Genomic DNA, 15,342 nt, shown 5'->3' with positions numbered 1-15,342 from the left:
AGTGACAGTACCAAAATTTGAGCCCTAGTTTTCAGACCTTAATACTTGGGCTTTTTTTCCATAGCTGTGCACAAATTATCCACTGATATTTTGAAAACATCTAGAAAAAAAAAATTGACATACATAAACAAATATGGTGGCAGTGTCATATGTTATACTTAATCATTATCAAGGGACTGTTTCTAGATGTTCCTATATGGACAATTCAGTAAAAAAAATGAACTGCCATGGTGCATGTTCAAGGAGATAGAGTTCTGCATAACCTTATTAAAAAAGAAAACTGTATGGAAGACCTCGAATTATAGAAAATATAATTTGCAGAGGAAAGAGAGGGATGTAGGTATATCTTGAAGACTTTAAGCTTATTTTGGTCTAAGTAGGATCTCCTACCGAACCCTATGCCTCTGCCTCCCTTTTTCTGAGCTTGCTTCTCTTCTGAGACAAACATTTTGTCTCTTGTTTGCAAGTGGCTACATTTTGAGGTGAGAAGGCCCTAAAACGTAGGTTGTGATTATCAGACTCATCTTTTCATCTGAGCTAAATGGCTAGACTGAGCTACATAGCCTTAGAATAAATTTAGTTTTTCTAGGAGTCTGAGGGGTATGATTGATAATTCCAGGTGCTTGAGAGAACACAAAGAATTGTCAGGTACTTGAAGCCTTGAATCAACTAACTATTGGGGAGGACCTCATTACTAGAATGCATAAATAGTTTTTGTGATCTGATAAAAAATTTTTTTGATTTCCCATGAGATTACTTTTGAACCTGTGGTAGATCATAGTAATAAAATTTTATTATTAACTGAAATGTGGAATACCAGAGCCTTTAAAATGATATAATTTTATTCCCTCTTTGTTTCTGTTGGGAAAACAAGGCCAGTCATTATGTGAAACTTCCGCAAAGAACCAAAAGAACTCATGTCTCAGGTATTAGTTTTATCCATATCCCTGAGCCTGGCCTTCGCAACTAGTTTTTCGGACTCTCTAGGCACTGTTCTCTCCACACCAGTGATTTCCAGCTTGTCCTATTCATTAGAATCATCAGGGTTGTCTGCTAAAAATATAGCTTCCTGGACCCTATCTTGGAGATTCTGATTGATTCATCTTGGGAATGTTTTTAATAGGCACTGAAGTGATTGTGATGGCTTAGGTTGTCCAACATTTGGAAGCTACATCACTCCTGCACCATTTCCCATAGATAAAGTTTTGCTTTGTGCTAAAAGCTAGATAACTTTCTGGATCTTGCTTACGTGTAAAGCAAGGCTAACCTTGCTGAAGAATGTTGGAAATTCTTGCGCTTCGAAAATTTTGTGAACCTTTAAATTATATTCCAGTTTTGTCCCCTGATCTAAAAGATATCCCCGCAGTCCTAATAAAAGACATTAGAATGTATAATCTGATTGTTTTATTTTTCTTTAGTTTTGTGTGGTTTTCATGTAAATTTCTGTTGGAATTCTGATTTTAGTTAATCATCTGATGCTAATATTCTTTTAGCTTACTATACTAGGAAGAGCTTGGGATAGCAAGAGGTAGTAAAATCTGGTAAATGTGACCTATGTTTTGCTTTGCTAGGCTTGATATTAGCAAGACTGATTCAACTTATAAATTGCCCATCTCTTATCTTGTTAATTTGTTCATTCAACAATTATTACTTAAATGCTGTGTGCCTTCTACACTGACTAATGTCTCTATCGGGGGGGAAAAAGAAATATATTTGTAAATGGTGGCATAAATGTGAATTCTGCTTACTGTTAGAATGAATAAACCTCTTTTAGCTAAATGTTCATGAACAGATTGGAGATCCAACCAAAATCAATTAATAAATAAAACTTTCCCTCTTTAAGGAGAAATTAAAGGAATTACAAGAATTTAAGATCAGGTGAGAGGGCTTAATTCTTTATTTGACTATGAAGAATAACAAGACAAATACACTTGCCTACAAACGTTTTAAGAGAATTTACTTAGGAGCCTTCTTTTCTCCCCAAGAACTTCATATTTCAGTACCAGACTTGTTTGTCCACTCCTTATATTTGTGAGTAAATAAATTGAGCTCTAGAATTATATCCTGCCCCGATGGATTAAAATGAGGTTCTCTAAGGAAATGCTGATTCTGAGCCCTGAGATATAGCTGAGTAGATTTCTTTAAAGGAACAGACTCCTGTTGGTTCTTGGGCAGGGCAGGACAGAAAGAAACTCCTAAGACTGAGTTTGGCTGTGGGATGGTCAAGAACTTCTTTTTGTTTTCCTCTCACTAAACAAATGATAATTTAGGTCTTAAGTGCAGGAAGATATGTAAAACTTACTCATCTTGTGTCAGAAATTAGCAGTGCTATTTTGAACATTCAAGGAAATAAAGGGGAAAGTATAAATGAATAGGTTGCCTGTACTCTCTCTGTATGGTATCCCCATTTCACAGAGGGTGTTTTTGAAGAAAAATTTGCTTAAAAGTATAACCTTTTGTCATAAGTTATTGACATCTGTAGTTGTGGTTTTTAAAAAAAATTTGTGATGCTAATTCCTTGGGAAACAAAGCTTACTTTGAAACGAAAACTTTCCCCCTGTGCAACATGTTTGAAATGGGCAACTAAGTAGCTCTTGCCCTGTTGCCACCATACCCACATTAAATTTATTATTTATTATTACTTAGCAGTTATAACCATGACAAGTCAATTTTTGGACTGTGGTTTCTACTGTACTACATGGTAGATGAGGGGACTTTTTAAGGCCTTTCTAGATTTGGGATTTGGGAGTTACTAATCTTCAGTTGGCTCTGCATGCATGCTCAACACTCATCTCAGAAACCAGCATGCCTCAGAGAGCTAAAACTTGGGTAATGTGCTGCCCAGGGCCTGACCACACCCATGGGGAAAGGAAGAAACCTTCTCAGAGGGACAGGGCCCTAGCCCTTGCTTAGCTCAGTTGACCCTTGCTCTTTAGGTTAACAGGCATTTGTTGCTTGGAGTAATTGCAGGTTGTCCATTGAACCATTTCAAAGAAGCATATAGAAGGAATAACAGCCTATTTTAACTTGAACTAAAATTGGCAGAACAATTTAATATTTAAAAAAAAGCCTTGTTGAAATTGTTGGTTTTTTTTTTTTTTTTTTTTTTTTTTTTATTTATTTATGATAGTCACACAGAGAGAGAGACAGAGACAGAGACATAGGCAGAGGGAGAAGCAGGCTCCATGCACCGGGAGCCTGATGTGGGATTCAATCCAGGGTCTCCAGGATCGCGCCCTGGGCCAAAGGCAGGCACCAAACTGCTGTGCCACCCAGGGATCCCGAAATTGTTGGTTTTTAATCTCATGTAAACACTAATGAAACTGAGTGGCTGCAATTTGTGAATGTGTGTTCTGAGAAGTTCAGTTGTAAATTGGTTCTTTGGAACATCTTCCATAGGGACAATATTAAAAGGTAGGTAAGTGTGGTGTAGGACAGCCACCTATTTAGCTCATGATATTACTATAATACTTCTTGATGACTAATAATAGTAGCTGATAGTACTGTAAGTTAGTTTTAGAGAGAAGTACATATGTATGTGTCTAGTTTTCCTTAAATTTGAATCATAAATATCTTAAGTGAAACTTTCCTGATGTGGGATGATAATATTGATTCAACACCATTAAAAAAAAAAAGAATGCCACTATTTACAAAAGGGAAAAAAATAAGTATTTCAACAGGTTTAGTGGGATAGATTGCTAGTGCCAGCAGGAGTTCTGAAAGGGGCTCTAGCCACTTTTACTGATCCCTTCACTTCTGTTTGCCTTTATATATGAAGGGATACATATGTGCTGAAAAGAATAAGACAAACATGGTCCAATTGAGCCCACTTTAGTATTTGACCTCCTTTTTACTGAGATCACCTCTCTCACCCACTGTTGCAGGTCCTACAGGTAGTTCTCTCCTCCCCCCCTCCCCAGTATACAGTGATGTTACTCTTTAAGCATTATTCATGACCTCATCAAGAAATCCAATAATTTTTTAAAAAAATATTGTCCATGCTCGGGAGCAGTAAAACTTTTGACCACCTTCTCTTTGAAACACCTGGTTTCTGTGATGCTTGTTGTCTCCCCCAGTTCTCCCATAGTAGTATAGCATCCTAACTTCTGCCTTGTGAGACTGACAGTTGTTCATTTTCTGGCTTTCCTTTCATAGTATAAACTCCATGATGTCAGAGACTGTCTTGTTCACTGCTCTGTAGCTAGTCCTAGGCCTAATTCTGTATAGGTAAAGAAGAATATTTGTTACATGAACAAATGATTTTTTTCCCCCTGTTAACCGATGAGCTAGTTCTTCAAGTCTGGTGTTGGTTCTGCTATTTCTCACTTTTTTTTTTTTTTTTCCCCACTGATACTGATGCCTTCAATTACTGTCTACGCTGAGCATCCATATCCATCATTTTGACTACTATCCCTGAATTTCAGCCCCCTTTTTTCCCCTAAGTTTAATATGAAAAGGTATTCACAATTTATTTCTAAGGGGGAAAAGTAGATTACCAAATGGCCAATTAAGTAGTTAAATAGAAACAGCAGGATAGCAGTTGATAATTACCTTCTTCCTCTTGCTACTTGCTTGGGCCCACTTAGTCTTTTATGTAACTGTACTAGGTCTCTTAGTTTCCCCTGCCATCGCCATCAGTGTATGTTCCTCTATCCTTAACAGTCTACCCAAAGTAATCTGCTTAAATAAGTGATCTGATCAGGTAATAGTTTTCTGTTACCCTATGGAATAAAACTTAGGAATTGGCCTATTTATTTTTATTTCTTTATTTGGTTCTGTGAGGTCAGAGAGTAGCTTTCAGCCCCCAGATGAAAAATTATCCATATTTAGAACTACCAGAAATGGGACTAAACTGTTTGCATAGGTGTCGAATTCCCCTTCACTGGTAGATATTATGGAAGGATAGTAAGCAGTTCTCAAATGGGATAGGTTATTAGAGCTTTTTGAAGGTCTACATACTCTGGGCCTTTGATTATATCTTTTAAACTGCTTAGGTCTTCCACATCTGGCCCAGATAAGTTTTAATGATCAGGACCAAATCTTAATCACCCCCCACTGCATCTTGCACAGAGTGGGTGCTTAACACACATTTATTCAGTGAATGGGTATTTTCTTGGGTATAGGTATGCTGAGGTTCTTTGTTTCTACTTCAAACTTAAGTTTTTTTATGTGGAATTATTATTTCTGGATTGAGAATATTAGGATGAAGTCTTGATCCTCTGCATGTGTGTTCTTAGTCAAGTCATCATCTCAGAACTTGCTTTTCCATAAGATTAGAATGGCGGTTAATGTAAGTTACTGTGAGGACTAAAAGTGTTTTATGATCTGAAAATGCTTTATAAATGGTAGAAATTATTCAAAATTGATGGTTTTTAAATACATATACCAATATACATTGTTTAAAATATGGTGTGTCACTAATACTACTCTTTCACTTTAGAATTAGGCTCATCTTTTAGCCTACCAAAGCAAATAAAGATAGTGACTTTCTCTTAAAACCCAGCATATTTCCTCAGCTCTTTAAGGCAAAATTTCTCTCTTATATTTTTGAACTCTCAGTATTTTAATTCTAAACTAACAGTGTCAATGGATCTCTCTACTTAGTTTTTATGCCACATTTGGACAAAGATTCAGAAATACCACTGGCAAAATTAAATAACATTTTCCCCCAAATAGACTGCATTTGATAGAATTTTCCCAGTTTTAAAATTTTCTTTAAATCTTTGGTGCTTGGCTATGTTTCTGTTATTTTTAGGTGGCAAAATCAGTGAACTATTAGCAAAAAGATTTTAATCTAACCACCTAAATTCTTTTTTTCTTAATTCTTAAGGCAGTTCTCTGTAAATATTAATGCTTTATATATTTCATAGTTCTAGTTTTATGTTACGTATAAATGCTATATAAATGCTATAATTAGACATTTTGTTGATACTTTGTTGTATTAACTTTGTGTATGAGGGAACTAGATGCGTCATTATTCTATGGTGCTTCAGGGAGCACTCTCTTAGTTGAAGATGAGTGGGTTCATGAATCACATCTTTGTGAATTAGTACCTAACAAGGGAAAATTAGTGTAAGAAAAGGCAGATTCTTGAGTCTGAGGAGGAAAAGAGATGGCTCACTGATCAGGAGTACCTTCACAAGTAAGATACATTAGCAAATCAGCTCTTCATAAGATAGGAACACAGGAAAATAAAGCTATTGGTGTTTGTAGTTTTCCCTTAATATAGTAAATCTCTGTTCTTTCTTCCCTTTTAATCAGATCAGTATATATTTTGTGCCGTATTCTTTTATCACAAAAAAAAGAAGAAATACTGCAGTGAATGAAGATTCCTCTGCATTTTAGCACTGCTTTTTCTACTGTAGTTGGCTTTTGAATGAGGATGACAATGGAAGAGATGAAGAATGAAGCTGAGACCACTTCCATGGTTTCTATGCCCCTCTATGCAGTCATGTATCCTGTGTTTAATGAGGTAAGTGCGTGAACATTTCCTCATGTGATCGATCATCTGCAATTCTTGATGCCTGCCTCATTTATTCCTTTGTTTGTTCCTTCATATAACAAATACATAAAGGAATTTCATCTATGTGTTAGGCATTGTATGTACCAGGACTGGACATAAAACAGTTGAGGGGGTGTGGGGGAGACCTAGATATGTTGCTTCCCATCTGGAGGTTTCACTATAAAAGGAGAGACAGACATTGAACAAAATAATACAAATAATTATATAAATGGGAAGTTGTGGTAAGTGCTGTGAAGTCACAAAAACAGTGTGTCACCTAAAATAGGTGGGATCTATGTTCTATGTTAGGGGTCAGGACCAGTCTCACTGAAGATGAGACATATATGCTAAGATTGAAAAGAGATAAATAAGGGTTAAACAGTTGGGTTTGGAATGTGTACATTATAGGTAGCCAGAAGAATGGGTACAAAAATACCCTGATGAATTCTAGTCAGTAGAGACAAGACATTTTACTAATAAATGGAAGATACCTTGCTTTAGTATCTAAAGATGTAGTTGCTTTTTTATTTGAGGAATTTTCTAGGACTTAATACATTTTCAGTTTTTCTTTTTTTTAATATTAATATGCCAAGGTGTTAGAGAATTAGAGCTGGAAATTCCTTAGAAATATTTAATCACGCTCCTCCTTTTAAATGGTGAACCAAGTTCCTAATATGTGAAATGATGTTCCTGAAATTACGTAGGGCTAAATCTAGGATTCTAAATTCAGTGGCTTCAGCCTTAGCCTTTCTGTTTAATTAGGGTTTTTGTTTTTGTTTTGTTTCATTTTGCTATTAATTATAAAGCTATCAACACCATTGATCTTATTGTTACTGCTGTAACCTGGAAACCCTCACCATTTCCAGTGACGATTCCTTTTTGTAAAGTTATTTGTATAGGAGTAAGATTCTGTATTTCAGAGCCATTTCTCCCACATTATTATATTTAATAATAATGTATTTGCTGCCTTTGTGGTCTTAAGTCTTGGGGACAATAGAAAGTGATTCATCTTCTAACTTGGAAATCACAGACCTAGTTGCCATTTCAGACATACATTTTGAAATTTCAAATGCTATCTATCAAATAATGTTATTAGGTTCAGTGACCATAAAAGAATACTCAAAAACAGTAGCTTGGATAGAAGTTATTTCTCTTGCATAAAAAATTGTGGAGGTAAGTGGTCCAGTGTTACTATTATTATGACTCAGTGTCCTAGTGCCTACTTTCCATTATCAAGGTCACTTTAGCATGTGAGATGGCTGCTGAATCTCTACTCATCATGTTCTCAGTTGTTGTTTGGAAGACACAAGAAAGTGGAACAGGAGGTGGGATGTTACTTCCAGCTAGTTCAGCTTCCTTCAAGGAACCTTTCCGAAAGTCCTATACAGGACTTCCATTTACATCTCATTGGCAAGAATTTAGTCTTATGATCACACCTAGCTGGAAAGGAGGTTGGGAAATTTAGTTTTGTTACTAAAGAGGAAGCAATAGGAGGCATCTTTTGAAAAACGTGTCCCTGTTATACTGATACTATAGTAGCATTGGAGGCACTCTCTTAGGGCTGGTAATACCCATCTCTGGCGGGTATAGCCAGCCTCCCAGTAATTAATTCCACCATTTTGTTTTAATATGTACCCACTCATTATAAGACTACAGTTCTTGTTAGAAGCAAGTGCTTCAGTTCTGTTTAGTAAATATTTACTAAATGTCAGCCATTTATTTGCTGAGTAGTCTGCTAGGGTCTGGAAATGTGGAAAAGAAAAAGGCATTATACCTCTTCTCAAAAACTGTAGAGAACACAGATGTTGAAGCAAATGCATTATTTAATTATCCTTATACCTTACCTTGAGGCAAGAAGACAGTCACTCAAGCTATTAAATAATGTACGTTGATGATTAGTATTTTAACATCTCAGGTGCTTCAAGACCATTATGGCAGTTCTACCCAGAGGTGCTCCTTCTTCTTGGGTCTGTATAGCTAGCTATCACTATGGGCATTTGGGCCAAGTTATTTGGGGCATTTCTATATTTATCTAGTGTTACGAGTCTTTACTTAAAGAAAGGACAATTTACATTGCAGAGCTTCTGTTTGATCCTCTAGTTAGTGAAAAGGAGTAAGAGAAGCTTTTTTCCTAACAACTAGAGTGGTCTTTTCTTACATATGGAAAATGGATTTTATATGAATCTTGCCTTTGGAAAATAGTTATATAGGATATGAGATTCTGATAAAATGAACTATTAGGATTAATACTGATATATTTTCTAATTTATTAATGTATAAGAAAAATTAATTTGAAAGCAAAAGAAAGGCTATGAATGGGCTGGTAAATCTCTTCCAGAAATAAAGGCAACGATTCTCGACAGATGATACCTAAAAAATATGTGGGTTAATGGGACCAGAATTAGAATGTTTGCCAAATGTTTCATAGTTCGTTCAAGAATTAATTGTTAAAACTGATTTGAGGGATCCCTGGGTGGCACAGCGGTTTGACGCCTGCCTTTGGCCCAGGGCGCGATACTGGAGACCCGGGATCGAGTCCCGCATCGGGCTCCCGGTGCATGGAGCCTGCTTCTCCCTCTGCCTGTGTCTCTGCCTCCCTCTCTCCCTCTCTCCCTCTCTCCCTCCCTCTCTCTCTCCCTCCCTCCCTCCCTCTCTCTCTCTCTCTCTATCATAAATAAATTTAAAAAAACTGATTTGAAAATCAAATGGCTAGATAAAGCAGACTGAGCTACTATGTCATATTGTCAGGGTCTAATTCTTGAATTTATGATCTAACATTATGGCAACAAGCATTTTATAAAAAGTTATTTCTGCCATGTTATTTAAAAACAAGTGTGTTCAGAAATAACAGGCTTTTAGGAATAGTGGTAGTAGGTCTCTTTAATAAGGATATGAAATCTGTGGCTTGATTTAGGAATGAAATAAAATGTACTTTCAAATGTGAAATGCTCAGTTGAAAAGAATAAAAAACTGGCGTTGTTCTCTGACATTCCAGTATTATTAATTTAACATCTAAAATGAGACATCTCTGATCAGTTAAACTATAGTTCAAACATAGATTTTTCTACAGATCTACTAATGGGAAAATTAGAATTTAGTTTGACTCTGTTTTTCTATGTTATGTGGATTTAAAGATAAAATGGTGGTCAAATTAATTTTATAGAAAGTAGTACCAGAGTAGAGATGAATGTTTAACTCTGGAGCTAAATTATGCACTTAATTTTGTCCACAGTGTATTGTAAGAGTTAAAAAAGCTTCTGCATTCTCACCTTAATATTACATCCATAGTATCCACGGTAATCTGAAAGTCATCTTGTAGAACAGATTTTTAGATAGTAGGGCATCCTTACACCTGGGAAATTTGAGTACTGTTACTCCAGTTCACAAGCAAAGTCATATGTGGCATTCTGGGAGTCTGATGCTTGCTAAACTTAATGAAGCTATGCCAAGATAGCTGAGAAAGGAGTAGTCTTCTTAATCAGCTGCTACAGAGTTCAGAGTCCAAGTATATTGCATGTGTTGTAAATGTACTGTGAAATAGGTCTCCCAGTTACCTTATGGAATAGTGAGTTTATAGAAGCCTCATGACAGATCTTAGATTAGGTACTCATGTGCTGTGTTACTTTCTACTGATTCTTTGTGCATGGAGGAGAGAGGTAGGGTTCAATTCTTCATTCCAGGAAAAGATATACCATGTATCATCATTTCCTATGACTTTTTAGAGGAATTGATTTAAGGTGATGTATAATTTCTGAAGAAATAGCCATTGTATTTTGAGATAGAAATAAACAGTTTTGCAACCAAATATGAATTTTAGATCACCAAGGGTTTATATGCTTGTTTATAAATCACACAAAAATGGTATTTCTAAATAAGTAATTAATACTCTATTCAGAAGCATCCAGCCTAGTTCTTTCTGCCAACTCAGCAGAATATGCAACTCTTAATTTTATCCAATAAGCAAATGAAATCTGGGAATACTTCTCCAACTTCACATACCTAGCTATCCCCCCCCCTTTTTTAATTTAAAAAAATCAAACCCTCAAATTGGAGCATAGTAAAAACACACTTCTCCACAGTGAATGCCTGGGTTTTACCTGCAGTACCACCATTTAGAGGTGATCACAGTTAATATCTTGTGTAAAAATTGCCACTCTGTCCCTTACTGTAGGCTATGTAATCTTATCTTTCCTTATTTATAAGATGATGCTAACCCATAATATACTTATTTCTCATAACTCTGTGAAATAAATGACTTAACCCATAATATACTTATTTCTCATAACTCTGTGAAATAAATGACTTAATATATTGTAGTGCTGAGAATAGTACTAGGAATGTAGTTATTCAAGTCTTTCATGCAATTTTCTGGTAGAACTGTGATCATTCCTTAGAGTTTTGCATTCTTGTAGGCAAAGATTTTATTATTTATTTTAAAAATATTTTATTTATTTATTCATGAGAGGCAGAGGGAGAAGCAGGCTCCGTAGGGGAGCCTGAAGTGGGACTCGATCCCAGAACCCCAGGATCACGATCTGAGCCAAAGGCAGACACTTAGCCACTGAGCCACCCATGGTGCTCCCTCCTAGGCAATTTTTAATGAAACATTTTTATAATAGGTGGCTCTGCTTACTTTTTTTTTGCTGGACAACATGGCGACCCCAGAAATGGATTATTTTAGAAACATTTACTACATTTAATATGTATAAAACACATGATTGCATTGGTCTTTTGTGTGGTAGCACAAAAGTTATAGGTAGCCTCGAGTCTATGTACTTTTGTTCTAGCTTTTTTTTTGACCTGACTCACCTCATTTTCATTTGAGTCATAGAGATGAACCTTTTATTCTTGTGCCTTTTTTTTTTTAAGAGTTATCTGTTTATTTAAGAGAGAGAGCATGAGCAGGGGGAGGGGCTTTGGAAGAGGGAGAAGCGGACTTCCTGCTGAGTGGGGAGTCCACCACTGGGCTTGATCCCAGGACCCTTAGATCATAACCTGAGCTGAAATCAAGAGTTGGATGCTTATTAACTGACTGAGCCACCCAGGTGCCCCTTTTTCTTGTGTCTAAGCCTTGTTTGAATCCTTTAAAAGAATAGGATCGATAGTTTTTGTGTGGTGGGGGAAAGATGTCAGCATGGAAAAATCATGCTTGATTTTGAGGAAGCGAGATTTGTAGATAATTTAGAACCAACCTAATTTTTTTTTTTTTTTAAGATTTTATTTATTTACTTGAGAAAGTGAGAGAGCACAAGCAGGGGGAGGGGCAGAGAAGGAGAAGCAGGCTCCCCATTGAGCAGAGAGCCTGATGCAGGGCATGATCCCAGGACCCTGGGATTGTGATCTGAACCAAAGGCAAATGCTTAACCCCCTGAGCCACTCAGGTGCCCCACTAACCTAATTTTTTTGACCTTAAAAAAACAAAAGGAGGAATACTTTCAGAGGATTTAATGCAAGACCTGCAAAACTTGAGCAACCAAAGAATTAAATGGATTTTGTTTTTAAATTACAGGTGTAAGACATGGGCTTGATAACTAGAGAGTCAAGTATAGGAATGAACTGATATCTTTGGAGGGACCAGTGCAATAAATGCGGTCCCTATGGGATCAATTTATGTGTAAGCTTTTGAAATATTTTTATAAACATATGAGAGTTAAATTTGACAAGTTTGCAGTTAATAGTGCTCTCAAGTTTATGAAGAATAAACTACAGGAGAAGCTCACAAAACTAAGAGTGGGGAGAATATGAGGTTGGAGTGAGAGCTCCACTGTTAGGTTCATTTCCCTCTAGCTGGGACTTCAGGAGGCACTTTGCCTTTTTGATAAGATGCGATTAGGTCCCCTTTTCTCTTGTGTTCATTCCCTTTTTTTCCTTTACCCTTTTTTTCCTTTACCCTTTTACTTTTCCTTTACCTTTTACTGGTGACGTGGAATTCCTAGATGGCTGAAGCCCAAGGAAAGCCTCTCCTAGTCCAGATATCCCTTAATGCAAGGTGTAATCATATGTTCCCTACTCCTCCTTTGAATTCAGAATCAATTACTACTAAGAAATTATTGCATTAGCTCTTTAAAGATACCCTAGCCAACAACTGTAATCCCAAATGCTAAAAAAATTACTAGGATAATTAGTGGAAGTTTTGGAAACAAAATGGTAATTCTTTTCTGTTCTAAACTTAATATAAAAACATGCCCATGTATGTTACCAACTCTGAAGAAACGTGTAAGTGGGCAAATGGCCAAGGAAGGTGATTTTAAGAGGGTACATTCTTCAGGGACCAGTTCAGACCTCATTTCCATAAAGACTTTTTTTTCTACTTCAGCTGATAGTGGTCCCATCAATATCCATGTAGCTGCTTACTTAAATTGATCTTCTGGGGTTCCAGGACTATAATCTATTTTTTTGTATCTCTCACATTGACTTTTTTTACACATGATTAGAAACACAGGGATTTGTTTAGAACAGAAAAGAATTACCATTTTCTTTTGTTTCCAAAACATCCACTAATTATCCTAGTAATTCAGGTGACTTGTGCACAGGTTTTGGAGCCAGATAGATTTGTTAGCATAAATCCTGCCTCTTTGTGTACTAGCTATTGAACTTGGGTAAATTTATGCAAACTGAATTTCTGCCTCAGTAGAATAGAGATGATGATAGCTAGAGATTGTGAGGTTGAGATACTCTATATAAAAATATATAGCAAAATTCATTATATGTGCTAACTAAATGATAACTGTTATTAGGATACTACCAGAAGCTAGTACTGTCATGAAAGGTAAGATGAACATGATCTTTAATCAAATCATCCATCACAAGTGAAAGATCTAAAAGGGAAGCACTTTTTATTAGGGAAGATAAGAACATATCTTGCTGTCTTAAGTATTACAGACTACAAATTATAAATAGATTCAAGAACAATTTAGATAAATTATGGATGAGAGATTAAGTTCAAATAAAAACAATAGATATGTGCTGTATGCCTGGTACTCCCTGGGCAATAGGGATATCACATGAGTAATAAAAGCCTAGTGGGTTTATTGGCAGACGTGTGGGTATATAATGTATCCCAAAATGACTCCCAGCAGAGTTCTGGTTGAGGTGCTTCACAGCTCACAGATTTGATTTAGTATATGCCTGACCTTTCCCTTTCTTTTCCAAGATACACATATGTAAACTTAATCTAGAAATCTGATGTCTGTCTTGGCTAATTTTATTAGTTCTTTGCTGACTTTTCTGGGCCTCTTTTACTTGCCTTGACCCTTTCACATACCAGCCAGGGCAGTACAGAATAAGTTAATAATGCTGATACTTGAAGGTACACATCTGACTCAGACCTTTGACTTGTTGAAAGAGGTCAGAGTGTGGTGTAAACCCAAATAAGGAAATGGTTCCTATCAGAGTGGAAACATTCATCCTGTCTGTCTGCCTCTCCCTCCCTTACGCAAGATCTTGAGATCAGAAGAGCTGTATTATAATTTTAATCTTAAATAGTATTTGTTACAATTAAATGAATTCTGTGGAAGAAGAAAATTTTTCATTTGTGGCAGCATACTTTAATTTTATAAGCTTATATATTGCTTTTTTGCTGTATTTGTCTACCTGGTCCTCTTGTGTCTTCTCTTTTACCTAGTAAGGCAAGGTTAGATTTTACTGGATTTGTAGAAGCCAAGTTTAAAACTGAATTAAATGGTCTTTTATTTATTTTTGGAGATAAAGTATTTATGTTGGCATATTTTGTTGCTTTTATGCTTTAAGGTGTATAATTTGTAAGGAGATAAAGTTCTCGGCATTTCTGTCATGTTTAGAAAAAAAATTGGTTTAATAAAGTGTAGGCGATTCCTTAGATATGTATATGTGTATATTGTCTGTAAAGGAAAACTTATATTTATTACCTCAAGGATTGAAAGGAATAGTTATTGCAAGATAGGATATGTTCATAGGTTTTGGTAAAAATATTCCACTGGCATAAAAATCCTATCCAATTTTTGTTTACATTGTTTTTGAACATTTAATATTGTCCCCAGTAAAAAAATCTATACATTGAGTTTTATTGAGTTAATTGGCCCAGTCTTTAGGGATTAAAAGAATATGAATTTAACTGAAGGTGGTTACTTTAAGCCTAGCAGTTAACTCTTCAACAAATGGCATTATTTTTATGGAATTGTATGTCTCTTTGGCTTGCTGAAAAGTGAATTCTGTAAAGCGTACAATAAAGACATGTGTCATTCAAAATTGTAAACCTCACATATTTGATACTATTTTAAAAGCTTTGATATTGAACTTTTGATTTAGTATTTTAGGTAACCTTTTTTTAATCTGGATAAAATAGAGGACAGATGATCCGCAGTCTTTATTTAGGATCAACTCTTTTGTCAGTACCATTTGCTATTTAATAAAATAGACTAAACTCAGCTTAATCCTTGGCTAAGGGATTGTAAAATAATTTAAAAGGGGTGAGGTAATAAATATAAAAAATCTTAATAAATGTTTTCTTGTTGTTGGACATTGTCTATTCAGAGCATACCCAGTTTGCCCTATATTTGCAACAGAGCATTGGGAGTTGATCTTGAACCGTATTTTCAATAATTGAAGTAAATATGTTTATTCTTTCTATGGGGACTTAATACTATTTTGCATTCTGGATTTATCATAAATCTACTTTCAAGGTAGTGTGTCTTTTTTTTTTTAATGGAGAACTCATACATCCTTAATTTTTCATGGTTTCTAACGAAAATTTTAGATAACCTGTGTATTTGAAGAATTAAGGTGATTTAGAATTTGCAAGTATTTTTGTTTATTGAATGATGGATTTATCAGTGTTATTATTATATAATGGAATATCAGAA

The 15,342-nt window shown here is 35.7% G+C and overlaps 1 protein-coding gene across 2 annotated transcripts in view; it reads left to right on the top strand.

The window, feature by feature from the left end:
- The window catches only part of PDCD10 (programmed cell death 10), a 41,672-nt gene that overhangs the window by 11,579 nt on the left and 14,751 nt on the right, over positions 1 to 15,342 (top strand). For both annotated transcript variants that reach the window (XM_072807976.1, XM_072807977.1), the window contains one exon: positions 6,262 to 6,472. In XM_072807976.1, the coding sequence (XP_072664077.1) occupies positions 6,377 to 6,472 (96 nt within the window). In that variant the 5' untranslated portion in view covers positions 6,262 to 6,376. The remainder of the gene's footprint in view (positions 1 to 6,261; positions 6,473 to 15,342) is intronic.

This window comes from Canis lupus, chromosome 31, assembly GCF_048164855.1.
Source record: "Canis lupus baileyi chromosome 31, mCanLup2.hap1, whole genome shotgun sequence".
Classification (NCBI taxonomy): Eukaryota; Metazoa; Chordata; class Mammalia; order Carnivora; family Canidae; genus Canis; species Canis lupus.
The sequence above is the reverse complement of the archived record's forward strand: the minus strand, read 5'-3'. Positions and strand labels throughout refer to the sequence as shown.